At 31.6% G+C, this 23,726-nt stretch overlaps 1 protein-coding gene across 11 annotated transcripts in view; it reads left to right on the forward strand.

Moving 5' to 3' along the window:
* LOC125683712 (engulfment and cell motility protein 1-like) overlaps nucleotides 1-23,726 on the forward strand; it is a 59,371-nt gene that overhangs the window by 830 nt on the left and 34,815 nt on the right. For 6 of the 11 annotated variants that reach the window (XM_056158418.1, XM_048925149.2, XM_048925167.2 and 3 more), the window contains exons 2-11: nucleotides 1,508-1,548; nucleotides 1,703-1,781; nucleotides 2,437-2,487; nucleotides 5,058-5,227; nucleotides 10,059-10,158; nucleotides 10,997-11,082; nucleotides 12,363-12,434; nucleotides 15,778-15,853; nucleotides 18,442-18,492; nucleotides 18,985-19,038. In XM_056158418.1, the coding sequence (XP_056014393.1) occupies nucleotides 1,508-1,548; nucleotides 1,703-1,781; nucleotides 2,437-2,487; nucleotides 5,058-5,227; nucleotides 10,059-10,158; nucleotides 10,997-11,082; nucleotides 12,363-12,434; nucleotides 15,778-15,853; nucleotides 18,442-18,492; nucleotides 18,985-19,038 (780 nt within the window). The remainder of the gene's footprint in view (nucleotides 1-1,507; nucleotides 1,549-1,702; nucleotides 1,782-2,436; nucleotides 2,488-5,057; nucleotides 5,228-10,058; nucleotides 10,159-10,996; nucleotides 11,083-12,362; nucleotides 12,435-15,777; nucleotides 15,854-18,441; nucleotides 18,493-18,984; nucleotides 19,039-23,726) is intronic. The other 5 variants (XM_056158427.1, XM_056158436.1, XM_056158431.1 and 2 more) reach the window with 1 other exon arrangement.

Here is a 23,726-nt window from a genome sequence, read left to right on the forward strand (position 1 = left end):
GGTATTTATGGCTTGATTGCAGACTAACATATTAACATACTTCGTGATGAAACAACCATTAAACAACAAAATATGAATAAAATGGTAAACCTTCGTTGCATGCACGATGCTGCCATTTTTTTGCATCTTTCAAACTCAAATGTTTGTTGCCGGAGTCGGACCTTCCGGTGACAATACTGGCCTTGTCAGAATATTTTGGTTTGATCTACATTTTGCATACTTTTCAAAATTCATTTCTTGCATACTGGTAATTTTTATCGATTTGGATACAACCCATATCAACTTTTTCATTCATTTAAAGATATCAGATAAAATGTCACATATTTAGAATATTTGGAAATTTGCTAGGCATCACTGCACAAAGAAGGGTAGCCGAGCCTGTGAACTAATATCAATGCTACACATTTTGTAAAGCTTTTAATCTTCAGTGGCAGTAAATTATATTACAGTATGACATAATTTGTTTTTAGCCATAAAATTCAAAATATATATACACCAAAACTGTAAATAAACATTTTTCAGAATGTTATAACTACAGCAAACTTTTATTCCTAATTTAAAGAGTTTCTTGTATGTATAAGCAAATTTGTTTTTTAGACATTAGAACAGGTGGATTAAATCTTGGCACAGGATTAACATACCATATTTTCGAACACCTTTTCCTTAGTTATATGCTTAATACATGTACAGGGCAATAATTTTTAAAAATGAAGGGCAAGAATAAGATTGAAAGTAATTGATACTGAAAAACTTGGACACTTGTTTTCTGACATTATGATTTCTCCGAGAGGTGTACTGGAGGATTTTTGGTACATATATACTCTTATTGAAAAGTTTTAATTAAGTGGATAATTTTCTGAAGGTATCTGTGGATGCATACAGCTGTGCTTGATTCAGATGCTGCATCTGACCTTTTTTTTTGTGTGAATAAAAAGGTTACAGTTCATTATCAAGGTTATTTTCTGGATGAGTGACCGAGTTTGTCATAGCAGCAGATCCACCCTCAGATGGTATAACTTTTATGTGGTTCAAACTTGCATGTATGCATGGTGTCGCTATGGAAGCACCCAGCTATGCTTGACTTAGAAGATACATCCAGTCTGTATTTTCTATATTATTGACAAGTTGTTGCAGCAGTTCCATCCTCCACTCCTTTAATTCTTATCTGGTTCCAAGTTGAATAGAGGATTCACAATACATCTTTATAATGTCACTTTTATATGAAAGATAATGTGTATATTTAACACATAAACCTCATTAATCATATAAGTTCCTCATAGAAGGCTCTTTGCAATGTTGTCTTCTAGCTGACAAGGGGCAGACAACTTCTCATGCACGTCCAGCAACAATTAAAAAAAAACAACCCTCTATCTTTCCAATTTGATTCTCTTCTGTTGAAAGTGAACAGGATGATACTTTAAAATGCACATTTGGTTTTATTATCATGTTCATAAAGAGTAATTATATGAGGTAATTAATTTTTCAAACATTTCTTTTCTCTTGACAGAATCGTCCATTGGCTGGCATTATTCAAGACATTTGTGAAAAGTAAGATCACTCAATGAATCATATCTTAGTAGAAATAAATTAATTAATGATGTCACAGTCATTTGTTTATGTGTGCAACAATAATGTGATAAAATGAATATTACATTTACTGTATAAACATGTTTCATGTATTATTATGTATGTACATGTACAGATGGGGAATAATGCACCCAGAAGAGTTTGCGATACAATTCTCAGACAGCAACAAACAACAGATATACATTACAGAGAGGGTATGGATGATTTCTTTAGATGTATCTTAGATCAAATTTGAAATCTTGTTTTTTTCTCATTGTTGCCTACTATTTTGACTTATGGTGTTTACACAGGCCCTCCAAACATTGGGGTATTATCAAAGGTACTCAGACGTTTGAAGGACCTGTTGATGGTTGTGTAGGAATCTATATTCTAAAAAATGTAGAATGGGAAAATCACTTGAAGAAAGAAGGAGCATGTGCCAATATATTGTATAATAAAACTGAGAAGGACTGTACAAGAAAACAATTACAAAATATTCTCATGCTTCAAATTAAAAGCAATTTTCCGGAATACAATGACACGTTTATAAAATCAAAAGAGGTTGGTGAGAGAATTAATGTACCAAAATTTGTAGTTAAAAGATAACATGCATTGTGTTGGTTTATATTCTTGTCCTTTTAATTGGGGCTTATACAATGTCATGTAATTTTGAACTATTGAATTTCAGAGCTAGAATTAATGATAAAATCTGTACGATTTCTCTGAAGGCATTGTTACATTGTTGTATTTACTAGTACATTGTGTATAAATATCCTTACATTCATTTAAACTCTTTTTATTTATAGTGGTAGAAAGTCATAATTTGAAATGATCTGACCTCTTTTGAAATGGAGCTTGGTTACTTTGTAGAACCGACTGGACATCAGTAATGGAGACGTGTTGGTCTTGACTTCCTCTCCGGTAAGAACCAGAATAACGTGACAATATTGTACTGTACTGAGTTTTCTTTATAACATTTTAAATATTCATCAGTATCTTATTCTGGTTATTTAGAAAACATTTCACAATTGAAGTAAAATTACACATGTATGTGTCGTGGATTTCATTTTACATTTGGATCGTGAAACAATCTAAATACCCCATAGGAGGCATAGATGACTTTCACCTTAAATTGTCTTACAGAAGGATGTTGAAATCCGGATGTAAAACATAAAACTGTAATTAGTTATCCATAATCCCACTCTGACCTGTATTTCACAATCTTAAGAAATGGCTAAACATGTTCAGTATTATTGCAGCATTGCTTTATTGTCCAGATGAACATGTTCAGTATTATTGCAGCATTGCTTTATTGTCCAGATGAACATGTTCAGTATTATTGGAGCATTGCTTTATTGTCCAGATAAACATGTTCAGTATTATTGCAGCATTGCTTTATTGTCCAGATGAACATGTTCAGTATTATTGCAGCATTGCTTTATTGTCCAGATAAACATGTTCAGTATTATTGCAGCATTGCTTTATTGTCCAGATAAACATATTCAGTATTATTGCAGCATTGCTTTATTGTCCACATGAACATGTTCAGTATTATTGCAGCATTGCTTTATTGTCCAGATAAACATGTTCAGTATTATTGCAGCATTGCTTTATTGTCCAGATGAACATGAAATGCTCTGTTTGATGAAAGTATGATAGCGCTAAGGAAACTGTCCAAAGTATATTGTATATCATTTTTCAAAAAAAAACTTTCTTTATATTAAATTAAAACATTAAATTTGATATTTATAGATCTGAAAGACATTTTTTTTTTATTTATTGCACTCATTCCTTTACTGGGTAACTGGTCTTCTTATACAGGTATTAACATAGGGCTCACGGCAGGTGTGACTGGTCAACAGGGGATGCTTACTCCCCCTAGGCACCTGATCCCACCTCTGGTGTGTCCAGGGGTCTGTGTTTGCCCAACTCTCTATTTTGTATTGCTTATAGGTGTTATGAGATTCATCACTGTTCGTTATCTTCACCTTTCATAAGTTTAGTTTCATCTTAAAGTTTACAAAATCTTTGCTCATGATACTGAGATAATTATCTTGTAATTTCAAGATCTCTTGTAATTTTTAGAAAATTGACCTGTAGCTACTCGTAATTTTGAGATCTTTTCTCATACACGTATTTCAAGCTTTTATGTCTAATAAGTAATAATGATATAAAATTTTGTAATAACAAGATCATTTCACGCAATAATGAAATCATTTTGAGAAAACGTTTTTTTCTTTCTAACTAAACAGTTTTTGTAAAACATTTTTGATTATATCTGTTAGGGCTGAAACGATACGCCCCTTTCACGATATGATACATATTGCTATACTTATGCCATGATTCAATACTTTCAATACGATACAATTTACAGAAGAAATCAATAATAACATTGATGAAAAAAATAATGACCAAGATTCAAAATAAAATTTTTAAAAGCAAAATGTTTACAAACTACCATGCGGCAAGATGCCTTTTGGCTCTATAGCTTAAACTGATAAAATTCATCAACCTCAATGAAAACAATAAGTATAGGCTGAGTCTGATGTTTTTTACTGAACTTGTTTGTAATAAATGTATCAGAACGAAAATCGAGGCCATGAATCAAACATTGAATCGAGCGTTTATATTGAACAGAATCGATATTTTGGTGAAGCGTTTCAGCCCTGATATCTGTAAAGGTTTCTATAGGGATACATGTGTCTGTGTAAGACTCTAAAGTGTGATGGTCTACGCCAAAGTGCGATGGTTTGTTAACGTTATGCACACCAAAGTCCGATGGTGCGGAATTCAGTAACGTTAGTGATGTCACGTCATTGTGACATCATTCTTAACGTCTTTCAAAATAAAACCGAAGAAATGCAACATGGACGACTGCAACAGCAAGGTATACAAGGTTGAGGATAGTGAGAACGGCAAATTACATTTGTTGTCAAACTACGTGTATCTACTTCGCCCAGACATTCTTTAATTCATGATCATTTATTACTTGTGACGTACACGTAATAAATTCCTGGGGATATACTATAATGCAAAACATTCTATACGATTTTGTGTTGGAAAATTTTGTGTTTAATAACACGACAACTAGATAGTAATGAAATAAGTTATTTCTTATTTTTTATGCATGGATTTTGCACTGATATTTTAGTGAAATAACACATGGTTGGTACAATCTGTACCAAAACACTGTCGTTTACAAACCAATGGATTTCGGCATGTCACACCATCGCACTTTCGCGTGTCAGACCATCGCACTTTGGCGCATGAGTGTGGACCATCGCACTTTGGCATGTCACAGCATCGGGGTTTGGTGCAGACCATTGGGGTTTGGCTCGACCATCGTACTTTAGAGTCCCATCACACTTTCGACTTTCAAGTCTTACATATGTAACTCCGTACATACTGGGTACATGAAAGTCAGTTTTAATTCGATGACAGATAACCATGAGGGCATTGTGATAGTCCTTTTATGTTCTTGTGTTATGTAGTCCAAAACTGCCAAAGAAATCTACGAGACTATGAAGGACGGCAAACCTGAGGACAAATTGTTGGCAATGGATAAGCTGAGCACATTGGCAAGAGACATAACATTTTCCATGGAGTTCATTACAAATGAAGGGCAAGAACTGATCAAGAACTTTGTACAGGAAGGCAAATTGTAAGTGGATTTGTTTTGGCATCTTTTTTAAAGAATTAGATTTGATAAAAGTTTTTCTAATGCGTTATAGTGAAATTTATTATACATAACATACAAATTCAGTATATGTACCACCTATTCCTTTCTTGACCACCCACATTTTCACTTAAACTCACAGTGTGCACCTTCTTCATTGACCATGTTGACTATGCAGTAATCTTTACATGTTGTTTAGTAACAGCCATCAAAACAAAATTCTGTTAATATATTTAGATTATTCAACAAACTACTTCTCAAATCTCAAATGTAACATCATGAAATACCCATTACTTATTAGCTTTTTGGATTAAACTTTTACAATATCTACTATTATTTATAAAATTAATGCTTTAGACCTTGGATCAAAATTTGATGCAACTGGCATTATTTTTTTATTTTATTAATAATATTCATTATGAACATTATTCATTAGATATATTTTGATGTTGCATGAGTTACTTCTCTTTGTTTAAGTAGGAATTTTTGTACATATGTATAATTTCATATGCTGTGAACTATAGGAAAATAATCTATCCATCTATTGAACAATTGTGTATATATTCTGACTCATTAGTTTAACACAAATTTAGTATCTGAATTGAAAATCAAGTTATCTCCCTTCTCAATGCAGCAATAAAATTTTACAATGACATAGTTTTCAGTCAGATTATGTTCAATAACTTCTGTACATGGTGTTTATTTTAGGTCTGATTGTGTTCTTTCATGCTGACCTTTGACCCAGCAGTAATACCATATGTTGAATGTTTCAATTAATGTTTTGTAAATTTTATTTGATACTTACTGGTTAGATTTTCCTTCAACTCAAATTCACTCATTTTTTTCCTGCAAAGTACACGTACATGAGGCCACTATTTATATGTATCAAAAGGCGATTACCAGGTACATGTGAATAATGCTGTTTATTTCATGTTTACAGATTGAGTACAATATTTCAATCAATTTTTATTCTATGAAGGACGGAGTCTGAAGCTACATGTACATGTATATACCAGTTTATGATATTAAAAGTGAATAGTTTAAATTTCTTTCTCTCATGCATAGTGATACATATCATTTTTTCTGATTTGCTCCTCAATAATTGAAGACATATTTTTTTGACTTTATAAACTATTATAGTGATTCAATAAACAAATTTTGTAGCAATAAACTCTTTTCTTTATAGAATTCAATATGCAGATTGTACAACTTGTTTAGTGCATTGTATAATACATATATTGTTCAGGTTCTATCTGGTTGACGTTTCCATCCTCTCACCCTTACAATGATTAGGGTTTTGATTTCATCATCTATTATTTTTATGCTCCCGAGATTGAAGTTCGGGAGCATATTGTTTTTGTCCTGTCTGTCATCCTGTAATTCTGTCTGAAACTTTAACTTTGCTAATAACATTTGAACAGTAAGTGATACGGCTTTGATATTTCACATGAGTATATTCCTTGTGACAAGACCTTTCTGTGGGTACTAAACCTTTTGACCTTGACAGTTGACCTACTTTTAAAAAAAATTGACATTATGCATGGTCATAACTTCTAAATGGTAAATATTAGAGCTTTCATATTGTACATGAGCATTTCTTGTGACAAGATCTTTTTACTGGTACCAAGACTACTGTCCTTGTGACCTCGGCCATCTTCAGAATTGGCCATTATTATTGGGGGCATTTGTGTTTCACAAACACAGCTTGTTGTATATCTAAGTTGAAGGAATCTGACAATGTCGTTATCAGAGTTGTTATTGATGATACAGTAAAACATGGTTATAGTGATTATACTATATTCCCACTTACAGCAAAGTGATTCTCATTCCATGTAGTTTTAAAACATATTATTATCCTTCAGAATAATACAGTCAATTTCATTGGTTGAGGGCTGGTCACGTGGAGGGAGACAACTCATGATGTCTCCCTCACGTGCAGGGTGACAACTGTGTTGTCTCCCTTTAGAAGATAACTTAAGTGAGCAACTTAACCATAGGAAAATATTAGGGGTGAAACGATGCATCGCGATGCGGCCGAATTGCGATGTAGTGGTCTTGATTCGATGTTCGATTTATTTGGGGTCTGTTTCGGTTCGATACAGTTCTAAAATCATAGCACACATTGCTCTTGATAATATGGTTTCTGATTAGCCAATGGAATTGAAAATTGCCCAATCAACATACGAGTAAACTTTACTGTATCAAAATGGACGCAGTCAAGTTGAAAAATGCACCCCCAATGTATAAATCCTGGGTATAGCGACATTTCGGCTTTAGGACAAGTGATAAGATTGTTGCTCTATGTTAAATGTTTTTACATTATGTAGAATTTATTTGCAGAGAGCAATAAATACAAAGAAACACAAAAAATCTTAGCATTATAAAGAATATGGTACATGCTATTGTATCGAATCGAAAATCATCGAATTGAGACTAAAGTATCGAAAATCAAATCGAATGGAGAAGGTACTGTATAAAATCATAAACTTCAGCATCAACATTAACGGTCACAAATAACAATCGAAAAGAAATATATTTCCATTCTAATGCAATTTTGCATTTCACTTGATGTTTACGTTTTTGTCTTGAAATACGTTACGAAATGTACATGTTTGATGTTAAGTTTTTGCGTCATTCTACTGTGACATCACAATTGAAAGCTTTCTCTCGTTTAACTTTCTCAAACCTCAATGATTTGCTTTCGTTAACATATGAATATCTAATAGATGTATGACATTGAGTGTAAAACAAAATAATGTATGTAGTTGAGGGCAACATTTATTTCACCCCTTGAAAACTATTGAAAAGTTATTAGAATTTTCTGCAGAGAAAGTTATTTCGAATTTGTTCACGTTTTAAATTAAAAAAAAAAGAAGGTACATGATACAAGTCAATAAATGTGTGATCGTTTATTTAAAGTTCAGATTCTTCAGGATAATAAAATTATGGACTGTTTAGTAGGGAGACATCACAAATTATCAGGTCTTCGTAGGGTTGTCACCCTTAACTAAGACCTGATAATTTGTGATGTCTCCCTGCTAAACAGTCCATAATTGTATATTACGACCTCATCGGATAAAACATAATTGTGTTTGATATAACGAATCAAAACTGTTGGAATCCAGCACTTCGTTATAAACATGTTAAACTTTCATTGTATTGTCTTAAAGTTTTCTTTTGATGTTGAGTAGAATTTTGATTTAATTATCATTTCTTGAATTTATGATACAATATTAATGCAGCAAATATTTTTATGTTCATCTTCTGAAAGGTACCGTATGAGCCATTTTAAGTTGATGTAAGATATAAATAATAACAAATAAACTACATGTACGTTTAATCTGCAGTGTACCCTTTCTTCATATTTCTCAGACGATTGTATTTCTTTTAACTTTTTCTTCTTGTATCCCCAATTAGATTTGAAAAACATTTGACATACTTCTTCTATTAGGTACTTGTTTTAGTATGATTCAGGCAAGGCAGGGAGTAATTAGTGACCAGGCTCTGGGTTCATAAATCTCAAACAAGCCTATATTTGATCTAAATCTCACTTCTGTAAAAGGATCATTTTGTGGAAAAGTGACACTTGGATCGAAAGTGAGTCTGTCCAAGTTTTGTGGCCTCAAAGTCTAGGAATAACTTAGAGCCTTTGTAAAAAAAAAATTATCAGAGTCAACTCTTTTCATCCATGAATCTAACAATTGACATTTATTTTCAACTGATAATTTCAAGGAATCAATACAGTGTATATCTTTAAGATATTAGTGAAAGATATTCCGAGGTATCTGAAGCTGTAAAAGTTATTTCTCTACATTATTTTCAGTCTCTCATACAAATTTTCTGCAGGGCCTGATTTAATGCTCAGCCATATTGCCCAAGATTCTTAAACATATAGGTTCTCTAAATGATTTATCTGATATTAGTTGTTGCTCAGACACTATCATACTTTCCAAAGCAACACCATGAGAACATAGTACCCACCTAAACAGTCATTGATAGGTGATTAAAGAAGAAATCATAATGTATACTGTTTTAATATTTGTCCTCTACCATCAATAGTCATGCCTTTTATATTTATGTTTTACTTGAGTGAATTGGATTTTTATTTGATCACTATATGCATACTTATTTTAGCAGGGTTCATATTTTAGTCCCTTGTGGCACTGAAGTTAGTATTCATTTATGCCTAAACTGAAATACATGTATGACCATTTTATTTATCTAATACTATCATGCATACAAATAGTACTAATTCGTAAATACACCAAATAGTGTGTCAATTTCCAATGCTTCAAAATTTTGGTATGCTAAAAGAGGTACACATGCAGTATTTTCCACCAAGTTATAGTGCTGGTGGATACATACATGTATTTCTGATATCATGACTTTTTACATTTCTAATCACATGACTTTTTCATTTCTGATCACATGACTTTTTACATGTACTTTACTGATTTTACAAGTATTTACCAAACAATATATATGCAGTGAACATGTATACTTGGAAAAGGAGAAAAGTCTTATGCTTTGATGAGAATTCTGTTTAAAAGATTGATATGATTGATAAGATTTGATAAAATTAGACAATTTCTTAACAGTAAACTATGTGAACTTGTACTGTAGATTTTCAACATGAAATTGAAATATGCATACAATTGAAATGATGTGGTACATCTGTATATGTAGTTGTAAGCATCAGTACAAGTAATTTAAAATATACACACTAATTCACACATTTGCTTAACAGTAATCATATATGAGCACACTGAGCAGAAATAAATGAAAATTACCTGACATTTGCCCATTTCCTTTTCAGCCATGGAGACCCTATGGCTTGTCTTTTGAGGTCATTTATGGCTTTAATGGATCACAATCTTGTTTCCTGGAACACGATAGAACCAGAATTCACCAAAAAGGTATGCTTCACTAATTATAGATATGCTTCACTAATTATAGATATGCTTCACTAATTATAACTTCTGCAGTCATTGTTATGGAGTTCTATGATCAGACAGGGCCATTGTCTTACCATGGAAACTTTACAACAAGAAAATTTCCCCAAAGTATCACGTAAAAGTTTATTGAGTTTTTATTGTGGGCATACATGTACAAAGACTGTTCTGTAAGAATAATGTTCTTTTACGGAGGTCACAGATACGTAAAATGCATCATTATACTGCCTTGAAATATAAGTGATATATGGATTTGTTTCAGGACAAGGAAATATGATAAAGGGCAAGGTTTGCCGAGCCCTTTTTATATTTTGACCTACATGTATGCCCAAATTTCTTTTATGCATTTCAAGACACTTGTCATATATCAATATTGATATTTTGCTGACTAAAAATTGCTCATTTTGTGTTAGAAATATATACAGACGTCATTTTGTTAGTTTTACCTTTGATGTCACAATGCAAAGGTTGAAAAACGTGATAACAATGCAATAAAACACATGAGGCTGTATTGGAGCTTGACGAAATATCACTGTGGTTTAAAGGGTTACCTTTATTGGGTCAATATATTGAAATACCAAAATTCAACATATTTATGTACTGGTACCATAGGTCTTCGGAATGTCTAGGTAACCTTGACATGTATATTTCATTAACCTTGACATGTATAATTCATATCAAGGGTACTGAGATGTTCAGAGGGCCTGTGTTTATTATTACTATGACTATTATATAGCATACTTTCTTTCAATGAGAGTGTGTTGTAGAATAACAAATGATTAATTTTGTATGCATTTTGTAGGTTGCCAATTACATTGCAAGTCCAAAACATGGAGTCAAAATTATACAGCCATCATTAGAAATTTTAGAATCAGTTATACTGAATAAGTAAGTATGTGATGTTACGTTATACATTCAGTAAATTGTATGTTTGATTTTAATGCAGGTGGCTCTCGATGGCTTGAACTTCGATCTCTCGAAGTGAAATCATGGTCCCGGTTTTGCTTGATATAATAAAGCAAATTTACTATCGATCTCTCGAACGTTCGTTCTCTCGATCTCTTGAAAAAGTGAAGTTGGGTCCCCTAAAACACATTTCTTTGTTTTTCATTCTCGATCTTTCGAAGTGGTGGTAGCGTATACCCACCGTTATCTAAGTGTGTAATAATTTCCGCTTGGACCTTACCTGGATTTTGTTGAATGCCGGAGGGGTAATTAGGTGTTTAGGTAGTTGAAACGTCGCCCTTGTTTCTTTGTGGAGGTGACACACTTGAGTATATAATTGGCTAGTTGGTCAGTTTACACCTTGCACTAGGGTTTTGTGTCGTGATGATTAAAATTAAATATAATCCGACTATGAATAAAATCTATAATTTGTTTTGATGTGACAACGAGAGAGTAAGTTTTATACATAATTTAGAGATCTACAGACTATTAAATTTCTCAAGTTTGTTCTTCGTGTAAAGTTACTCTAAAACATCGTTTTACTCATTTGTCAGAATTTTTGCTTTTGGTAAAGCGACTTAATATTGTGCTCTGTTTAGTTTGTGATAATAAAGCTTCATCGGAACTTGGTTTTGTATGCCTACCTAAGCATAATTAAAGAACAAATAAATACATAAACTTTGAGGTTTTCTATTTTGATATCAAATTAACTACCTGACGAATATGAAGGAATGTCAAAATGATATCATATGATCTTGTTGGTAAACATTTCGGGTTACTGTAAAATCTGAACCATATCGGTGGACTTTCAATTTCCGAATTTCTATCTCTCAAACTCTCGATTTCTCGAAGTTTTATCAAGGTCCCTTGAACTTCGAGTTATCGAGAGTCACCTGTATATAAATTCTATATTATAATATTTACTAATATGAATTGTTTGTTAACATTATAAATAGCATATTTTCAAAACTTTGCAACCCATAGGTTTTATCAAAGAGGAGAATTAGGGTTTTTGTTTATTCTATGTGTAATATATGTTTTTCATGCTTTGTATTTGCTATGATACATTATCATACCATCGTTAGACATGGATTAGGGATCCAGTTAATGTGTGTATATTTAATCCAGTAAAGTGTATGATTTGTATATACAAGGATAATGGAATACATTCAAAGAATCACAAGCCTTAAAGAATGAATATATCATTGTAATATTGTTTTCAGTACGGAGTTATCTAAACACAAAGAGGTTGAGCACCATGTGACACCAGAGAAGATTGTCGTTCACCTTCAAGCGTAAGTCAATAACCTAACACTAACCTTATAAGCCAACACTAACTTAACATTACTAACAATAACCCATCATAACTAACTCTAACCTAACATTACTAACAATAACCCATCATAACTAACACTAACCTAACATTACTAACAATAACCCATCATAACTAACACTAACTTAATATTACTAACAATAACCCATCATAACTAACACTAACTTAATATTACTAACAATAACCCATCATAACTAACACTAACTTAATATTACTAACAATAACCCATCATAACTAACACTAACTTAACATTACTAACAATAACCCATCATAACTAACACTAACCTAACATTACTAAAAATAACCCATCATAACTAACACTAACTTAACATTACTAACAATAACCCATCATAACTAACACTAACCTAACATTACTAACAATAACCCATCATAACTAACACTAACTTAATATTACTAACAATAACCCATCATAAAAAAAAAAAACAAAAAAAAAAAACAATAACCCATCATAACTAACACTAACCTAACATTACTAACAATAACCCATCATAACTAACACTAACTTAATATTACTAACAATAACCCATCATGACTAACACTAACCTAACATTATTAACAATAACCCATCATAACTAACACTAACCTAATATTACCAACAATAACCCATCATAACTAACACTAACCTAACATTACTAACAATAACCCATCATAACTAACACTAACCTAACATTACTAACAATAACCCATCATAACTAACACTAACCTAACATTATTAACAATAACCCATCATAACTAACACTAACCTAATATTACTAACAATAACCCATCATAACTAACACTAACCTAACATTACTAACAATAACCCATCATAACTAACACTAACCTAATATTACTAACAATAACCCATCATAACTAACACTAACTTAATATTACTAACAATAACCCATCATAAAAAAAAAAACAATAACCCATCATAACTAACACTAACCTAACATTACTAACAATAACCCATCATAACTAACACTAACTTAATATTACTAACAATAACCCATCATGACTAACACTAACCTAACATTATTAACAATAACCCATCATAACTAACACTAACCTAATATTACTAACAATAACCCATCATAACTAACACTAACCTAACATTACTAACAATAACCCATCATAACTAACACTAACTTAATATTACTAACAATAACCCATCATGACTAACACTAACCTAACATTATTAACAATAACCCATCATAACTAACACTAACCTAATATTACCAACAATAACCCATCATAACTAACACTAACCTAACATTACTAACAATAACCCATCATAACTAACACTAACCTAACATTACTAACAATAACCCATCATAACTAACACTAACCTAACATTATTAACAATAACCCATCATAACTAACACTAACCTAATATTACTAACAATAACCCATCATAACTAACACTAACCTAACATTACTAACAATAACCCATCATAACTAACACTAACTTAATATTACTAACAATAACCCATCATAAAAAAAAAACAAAAAAAACAAAAAAACAATAACCCATCATAACTAACACTAACCTAATATTACTAATAATAACCTAGCATAACTAATGTTCTCCTTCAAATATTTTGTCTTAATTTCCCCGATTCCTAAAAGTAGCTTCTTTAACAAAATGAATAAAGCTTTCGGAAAGTATCATACTTTTTCATTAGATTTAATATACGATCCCGATAGTTTCCGAAGCTTCACTATAAACGATTTTCATGATAAGCAGAAAACCTAATACACGCAAAACATGATACACGATAGACCTGATAAACGCAAAACACGATAGAAAACAGAAAACCTGATAAACCCAAAACACGATACGATAGGATACACACACAATACGATAGTATACACGCATGATACAATAATAATGTCAAGGATAACGTTACGGGTACTGTAAAGAGTTATGTTTTAAACAAAGTTATGTTTAATACAGAGTTATGTTTTATACAGAGTTATGTTTCATACAGAGTTATGTTTCATACAGAGTTATGTTTTATACAGAGTTATGTTTAATACAGAGCTATGTTTTATACAGAGTTATGTTTTATACAGAGCTATGTTTCATACAGAGTTATGTTTCATACAGAGTTGTGTTTAATACAGAGTTATGTTTCATACAGAGTTATGTTTAATACAGAGCTATGTTTTATACAGAGCTATGTTTAATACAGAGTTATGTTTCATACAGAGTTATGTTTAATACAGAGTTATGTTTTATACAGAGTTATGTTTAATACAGAGTTATGTTTTATACAGAGCTATGTTTTATACAGAGTTATGTTTTATACAGAGTTATGTTTTATACAGAGCTATGTTTCATACAGAGTTATGTTTTATACAGAGTTGTGTTTAATACAGAGTTATGTTTCATACAGAGTTATGTTTAATACAGAGCTATGTTTTATACAGAGCTATGTTTAATACAGAGTTATGTTTCATACAGAGTTGTGTTTTATACAGTTATGTTTTATACAGAGTTATGTTTAATACAGAGTTAATTTTAATACAGAGTTATGTTTTATACAGAGTTTTTTTTTATACAGAGTTATGTTTAATACAGAGCTATGTTTTATACAGAGCTATGTTTAATACAGAGTTATGTTTCATACAGAGTTATGTTTAATACAGAGTTATGTTTAATACAGAGTTGTGTTTTATACAGAGTTGTGTTTTATACAGAGTTATGTTTCATACAGAGTTATGTTTAATACAGAGTTATGTTTTAAACAGAGCTATGTTTTATACAGAGTTATGTTTTATACAGAGTTGTGTTTCATACAGAGTTGTGTTTCATACAGAGTTGTGTTTTATACAGAGTTGTGTTTCATACAGAGTTGTGTTTAATACAGAGTTATGTTTTATACAGAGTTATGTTTAATACAAAGTTATGTTTTATACAGAGTTATGTTTAATACAAAGTTATGTTTTAAAGCTTAGGTAGACAGAGGATCTTGACATAGTTACTAGATATGAACTTTCACACTTGCTTGAGTACCAACTTATTAGCTGAACAAGAACTTTTACTCAGGCACAATCTTTAAAAAAAATGTTAATTACAGTCCTGATTTCATTAAATCGTTGTATGATGTGGTATTCAGATAGCTCTTGATTTAAACATATTTCATTATGAATAACATAATGGGATTAGGTATAGCTCTTGTTTGACCAGCAGTAAATGATATTCAGACATGTGATTACTTGTGATTTGACTGGGAATTGTTATATGTTATGTCTTGTGTTTGACTATTACTACAGATACTTTTTTTCTTCCTATTTTGTAGATCATCAGCTCTGCAGAAGAATGCACTGGCCTTACTGAATGCTTTATTTTTAAAAGCCCCTCCAGAAAAGAAAAAGGTGGATATGATTAGAGATTAAAAGGGGGGTTGTTTATAAGTGTGATGCAATATACATGTATACACACACACAATGTCTAAATGGCAGATATCCCGATGCTTCAGCATGCATACAATTTTTTTTCCCTGGGAACAGTTATTTTCAATGGTATTTTGTCTCATTCGAATTTCCATATGCTGGATACAGATGGATAATCTTAAGCACAAAATGCATTTTTCCACTATGTTTTGGTTCATTTAAACAGACGGTAATATCTAATTTTAAAGTCAGCTTTTCCATGCTGGGTAGTAATTGTTATGAAAACACTGAAGTGGCTGTCTATTTTTTTTTTTTTTTTTTTTTTTTTTTTTTTTTTTTAGAAATGATCATCTGTTATTATTGACTTGCTGCTTATCTTGACTGTGCTGAATTTTTCATTTGTGCTTTGTCAAAAGAAATATTTTTCTACATTCAATCAAAACTTTATAGATGCGCTAGTGTAATTTTGCTTGCTATGATTAGCATAGAGGGGCAGTACATAAAAGTCAGTTTTAGCATGGATGAATCTGAAATACAGCTTGCAGGGGTAAATTCTTTAAAGCTGTACTAGATACAATTACAGTTGAACTTTAATATCTCGAACACCGCTACCTTAAATACAATGGATATGTCGAAGTGATTTGGAAGTCCCAACCACTTGTTCTTTAAGTATTTTACTCACGATATCTCAAATCTTCAAATATCTTGAATTTTTTTTTCGGTTTCGTCAAGTTCGAGATGATGAGGTTTGGCTGTACTTTTCTTTTGGGCTGGGGTGGGGGGAGTCTTTAGAAATTAACTTGGACAGTTATTTTGATGAGGCCACATTAATGGTGTCGCATCCAATGTCAAACAGCACATGCTTTACACTAGCCACACTGCCAATGCCAGTCATTACATGTTTTACACTAGCTACACTTCAATGTCTGCCATCACATGCTTTACACTAGCTACACTGCCAATGCCAGTCATTACATGTTTTACACTAGCTACACTTCAATGTCTGCCATCACATGCTTTACACTAGCTACACTTCCAATGTCTGCCATCAAATGCTTTACACTAGCCACACTGCCAATATCTGCCATCACATGCTTTACACTAGCTACACTGCCAATATCTGCCATCACATGCTTTACACTAGCGACACTGCCAATATCTGCCATCACATGCTTTACACTAGCGACACTGCCAGTGAAGAATGTACAAGTTGACATTTCTTATTTAGATATTTTAGATTGTACATACAGTGTACAAAACTGTATATGTATAGAAGTTTTGAATTTAGATGGGTCATTTGCTATGTGTAACTTTGTTATGTATGGTATAGTGTATATTGACACAGTCAGGCTTGACTATCATGTGACGGGTGGAAATATGACAGTGCTTAGTGCTTAAATTTAGTTTTGTCTAACTTAACAGGTATTATGTGATAGTAATGCATAAGATATCAAAGTATTAAAATACTGAACAGTAAATTATATTGATATAATGCAACATTTTTCTTTCTTGCCACTGGTATTAAAGTACATTTACAAGTAGAAATCATGGCAATTAAGATATTCAGAAGCTAAACTTTTTTGGTTGATTTAAATGGGAATCAAAGTGTCCGAATAAATGAGGTTCCACTGTATATGTACACAAATTAGAAAAATGAAATTTATACAGAGAAAAAGGTATCTTTTTTATTATAGAATTAACATGTGAAAAGAAAGAAATGATAGACAAATAAAAAATATATGCATTATTATGTACTACATGTATGTACATGTATACAAGTTATATATTTCATAACTCATCCCTCTCCCTAATGTAGTAAATTTTATTGTGAAAGAATGTCAGTAGGCATCTACGTTTATTAATTATAATTGTATTCGCCTGTTCTACAAAAATAGCTGCACACGATACATGTGAAAACCCTATAAAAAAATGAATTCCAAATACAGCACTTGCGATGTGTGCAAAGGAAATTTTAATCTGGCCATCAAATATTTCGGGGTAGGGTTTAGGTACACGTTGAACATATAAAGATATAAATTGAACCCATGTGAGCACTTGTTTCCTTCCCCAAAATTAAAAATATGAGACATATTTTTTATGAAATGCTTCATACTTGCAACGATATGTTTCTTACACAAAATGAAATGCTTTGAAAATGATACAAAAATTATAAGGAATTTACACACCTTTTAGTTATAGAGGTATGTTTCAGGGTCTGTATTTAAATGATAGACTGAATGTTCTGTAAGAGTAGTTTCCCTTTATATGGAGAAATGCATTTTGTATTAATAGTGCTATTGAAGTTTAAGACTCCTTTCCAGATAATTTAGAAGATTTCCATGTTAAACTGAAAATTCTTCTAGTAATCACAAAACTTACACACTTTATATATATATATATAGGTCAATCAATATATATATATATATATATATATATTGATAAAAAAAACTCCGATATCAAATAGATCTCCAAGTAATGCTTTGTTAACACATTGTAAAAGTGATACCATGTACATTTGAAGTATTTAGTTTAGATGTATTTATTGATTTCGTATTATTTTTACTTTTTAGAAAATCAATGCCAGTATTCAATCAAGGTCGTTCAGGAATGTAATTGTCACAGTAAGTAATTTATGATTTATCAATTTAAAGTTTTCTATATACATGTATTTAGTGAAACCTGTCAAATCTGACATGCACTGAGAGGCAACATGTTTATGTCACAATACACAGTGTATCAGAAGAAACAGTGTATAACACAATGAAAATATGAATTTGAGAATCAAAATAAGGGTTGGAATGCCCAGTGAAACGGATTGTACAAGTGTCGGATTAAGCAGTTTTGACTATACATGTATATTCATCATGTCATATACTACCTTTTGCATTTCTTATCTCTCAATAGACGCTTTCTCAGGTAATGATTATGATATTATTCCTTTGAAGATGAGCTTAGAAAACACCATCTTTTCTTGTTTTGTATATTCTGTCAATGCATGATCTGATTCAGCTAGAGGTTTTACTTCAAGACTGGGATAAAGGTTGGAGGAGATAGAGTTGACAGTCTTCTCTTGTTTTATTTATTGAATTTCTATAAATAATATTTATATCCAGGTTTCACTTGAAGCGTGGAATAAAGATTGGAATGCAGCAAATAAAGCAAATCAGGCAGGTCTTTGTACCGCGTGATAGGAGGATCACATCAGAATGCATTTCAAAATGGCCATGCTAGGCTGTCTTTTGTTAGTGACTTGTTATCTAACATGTGTATATATAAATATATATGAAAAAATAGATAAAACAAGCACAAAAAAATCACAAAGCAATGGTAGAATTTTCCCATACTTTTCCGTAGTGTGGCATTCTGGTGTGAACTACCTGTACATTCCCTGTTGTGCTCTCCGTAGAGATGGTGTTGTTCGACTTTTGCATGAAATTTGTGTTCTTGTGTTGCTGAAATGTCCAGTATTCGATGTTTTGTGTAAACATATGACCTAGTACTCAGGTTGATAGTCACAGTTAGCTGTAGTACACATATATGTTGCTGTGCATGATAATTAGTTGACCAGCACTTATAACTTTAGAGGTTGTAGATTTGAGACAAGACGACTAATTCATGCTTTAAATTCCAGCCTCACTTCTTGTTGCACTTATCATTGATCAATAGATTAACCCCAACAGAACTGATTCCCAGTGTCTAGGCTCTGGGATCTTAAAACTTAGGCTATATTACAAAAGGAAACATACATGTACAATGAATATTGAGATCAAAAGTGACCTTGTTTTAGTTTTTTGATCCTAGACTCTCATTCACTTAGTGTTTTTGAAAGTGAGTCAAGGAATTAAGTTGCCTTTGATAATAAATGGCATTATACCATCCATTGACCAGATATATATATATATCATGTATACATCATTTACAAACAGAATTTAAAGATATGCAAACTCTTCTCAGTATGAAATGATAAGAGAAACAGGAGAGAGAGAGAGAGAGAGAGAGAGAGAGAGAGAGAGAGAGAAAGTACTGATATGTGTATGTCTATAATTGGATGAAAATATTTTGATCCATGTACAGTCAAAGTCTCCACATTTCTGTACTACAAAAAATCATATCAATTATAATATTGCAAAAATAAAATAAAAATTAGAGCTGTACCTGAAAGCGACCAACCCCATAGATTTCTGAATCTGCAGCAGACCTGATCTAATTCACCACAACTCTTAACACTGATGACAGATTTTATGGTTTTATTACAAGCTTATCTGATGCTTGTAATGAGAGCTGGTGTTCATTGTCATGGGAACTTTCTTCCCAGTCAAAGATGTAGAGTGTAAGAGTTAATGAAATAAGGGTTGAACTAAACTAAAAGCAGCTTATTCTTGGACTGGTTTTTTTTTTTTTTTTTTTTTTTTTTTTTTTTGCACACTTTCAAGCAGATTGAAAGACATTTAATCAATGATTACTGCATGCCATGTATTTATTCAAGGATATACTAATTTATAAGACTACATCTAAATATTTGAGATCCAGAGACCCCACATGGTGGTGAAGGAAGGGGTGTAAGCAATTAATTGTTCATTTAGCTTTCTTATTTGTTTTTAGCTTTGCTATAGTCCTGGACCATATAAATGCTTAATATTATTTTCATTAGCCGTATTTATTTTCAATATGAACATTGTATATTGCAGTGTACCAACATAGGAAACACTGCTAGTGCAAAGTGTTTGTTCTGTATATGTCTGACAGTGTTAGAAGTTAGGCATGCAGTCGTGAGAAATGATCGATATCCGAATTCTTTTTTTTATTTTAAAGTGTAAATGTATTTCATTTATAATTTCCATAACATGACAGTTATACAGATTCATATTTATAAGCACAATATATATATGTTACAATTATCTTGGGATGGTACTAACTTGACATCGTTGCTATAGCCACGGTTATTTAGTCCATGAAGGGGTTTTGATAACATATTATCTATATATACATGTAGTTATGAACATCCATTTTCTCCATCTTCTGTTGTATTTACCAATTTGACCAATCTTTGGTATCTATTTGTTTTAAAGTTACAAGCTGAGTTTTTATGCCAGACAATAGTCCGTGTAATTATAGTATCTCGTTTACACAGTGATTTCTATAGATATATGACTTAATACACACAAAAACAAAATAGTGTTCTTTAGGATATTGTAACTTATAACCAGGAATAGATAAACCATCATCTATTGTGAAATACAGATCATTGTTTTCACAGTGGTTTGGAAGGAGGACAATGGGTCCTGTACATTAGGGTCAACAAGACATGATATCCAGAACTTCAAAATTCTGTGGCTCATGGAAGCTTGCTTTAAAAGACCCCCCCCCCCCCCCCCCCAAAAAAAAAACCCAAATCGTTTCTGACATGAATATAAACACACAAGCTTTTCTATTGTAAACATGCATGTGCAAACTGATATCTTCTGAGTCAGAAGTGAGACAACGTACATTAGAAATCCTTCGATCAGGAGATTCTTCAACTTTGTCTGTGAAAAGGACTGCATGGTGCAGTCTTTTTTTAATCCCTTCAGTAGCTAGATGTTTATATTGATTAGTCCTACATGTATATCAGTACAAACATTTCATACAATTCTAATTAGTCTTATATCAGTACAAACATTTCATACAATTCTAATTAGTCTTATATCAGTACAAACATTTCATATAATTCTAATTATAGTCTTGTATCAGTATACAAACATTCAAGTCTTACAATTCTAATTAGTCTTAACATCAGTACAAACATTAGATTTTTACAATTCTAATTAGTCTTACATGTATATCAGTACAAACATTTCATAGAATTTCCAAAACCAAGCAATATGTTAGAATTTTTTTTCTAAATACAATTTTCACCATCTCTGTGACAATTTATAGACGAATCCTTTACTATAAGGAAATGCAACTGAGTTAGATCATTTACTGCAACAATGAATGTACTAGGTATATATGAGATATAAATCTTTGAGAGTTTCTATCTAACTCATTTTCAGATAGAGAAAAGAGGCTTGACATACATTGGCATGTTAGAAATAATTTAGATTATTTCTTTGCAAGAACAAGGAAATATTAGATTTTTCTATGATTAACGGCTGATTACCACTGACAAATGTGTTGTAAAATGGCTTCAAAGACACTGCATGAGTAAGATTATTAGATAAGAGGAATATTGTGGGTTTTAATCACAGGTCTCTTTTGTGTTCATGGTTTAAAAATTGAAGAAAGTCAGAAGCTGTAAGCGTCAAAGATTTTATGATACGTCAGCTCTAGCTTAAGAGCTTGTCTACGAGAAAACCATGCAAAATGTGATGGAAGCAAGGTTGTCGGATCAACAACATATTTTGAGTGTAATAAAGTAAATCAATATCAAATACTTTGGCATATTTTTTTCGGGGGTGTAGTCATTGGATAGGGATTTGCAGCCATGTTACTAAAAATAGCACTTTTGTTCTGACAAAAGGGTAAAATTATGTATATTTTACCCTTTCTATTTAAAAATTCTAACAGGTTATTGAAAATGGATTTTTAAAAATTGACACAGTTTATAAAACAACTGGATATGCATATTCATATTGTTTAGTGGGAATCTAAAATTTCACTTCCGTTTAAGTGCACAAAGGTCACAAATTTGGCACGATTCCAGATTTTGATAAATTGCAGAAAATGATAACTTTTGAATTAATTAGTAGTCAAAAAGTAACGCTTTGATTTATTCAAAATTACTTTCATCCTATAGAGAAGAAGTATATTTATGATATATCAAAAATCTGTCTTTGGACTCTCGATTATAGTAAATATATTAACACTTCAAGTTGGGCATTTTTTCCTGCTTGTAGAGCTTTTATTCTGGTAGCCACCTAAACCTGTTTGCCATGCATGGTCCTTGTTATCTTATTAAGTCTTATATAATTTTATGATTTCACATCAGATGACCAAAAGCATGTATCAATCATTTTTTGTTGCTATGGGTCCTGGTTGCCATGGTGACAAATTGCAAAATTTGAAAAAATAACGTTTCTAAAAAAATAATATGCATCGTATGAATAGTTGTAATTTAACAAAATTGATATTTGTGTACTTTTAAAATGCAATTTTTAAAAACAAATTTCATGCCAATTTATATTATGCTATATATAATAAATTCTTTATTTAGACAGGATAGCACGATTAGTACAAATGACTAGTTTACATTGTGGTCCTACAGAGACTTAAATATACCACAAGCAATTGGATCATATTTCTTCATAGATTTACTTTTCCCATGGATACAATAAGGATAAATCTATTTTTTTAAAATCTGACTGGTTATTGAAAACATTCTGAAATAATCAAACTTAATCACAAATACTAAGCCAGACAGCAATGTAACTTTTGAAAAGTTGTATGAGAGTCACAATATTGATATTCTAAAACAAATAAAATTGTTGCCATAGTAACATTTAGACCGATTTAAAGACTGACGTGCTTTAAGTTCAAAGGTAAAACTTGTGTGAAGACAGAACTTAATAAATATCCACAGTATAATACCCCAAATCTTTATCTTTTTCTCGGGACAGTTAACACGTCATATGAAGTTGTCAGGTACAATATATTAGATAAAAAGTACTTTGTGGTTAGGAATTTTTAGATGTCATCAAACTTTAACAAATGAGGTACCCAGAAAAAAATTCAGCAGCAACCCTTAAACAATTAAATAGCATGCTTAATATGTACATATAAACAAGAGTTGTCAGATGACTTTACCTAACCGTTTGTTCAAAAGGTTAAAAGTTTTTGAAAAATAGGTCAAAGTCCAAGGTCGACGTTGACAGTTTTG

Source organism: Ostrea edulis, chromosome 1 (genome assembly GCF_947568905.1).
Source record: "Ostrea edulis chromosome 1, xbOstEdul1.1, whole genome shotgun sequence".
Classification (NCBI taxonomy): domain Eukaryota; kingdom Metazoa; phylum Mollusca; class Bivalvia; order Ostreida; family Ostreidae; genus Ostrea; species Ostrea edulis.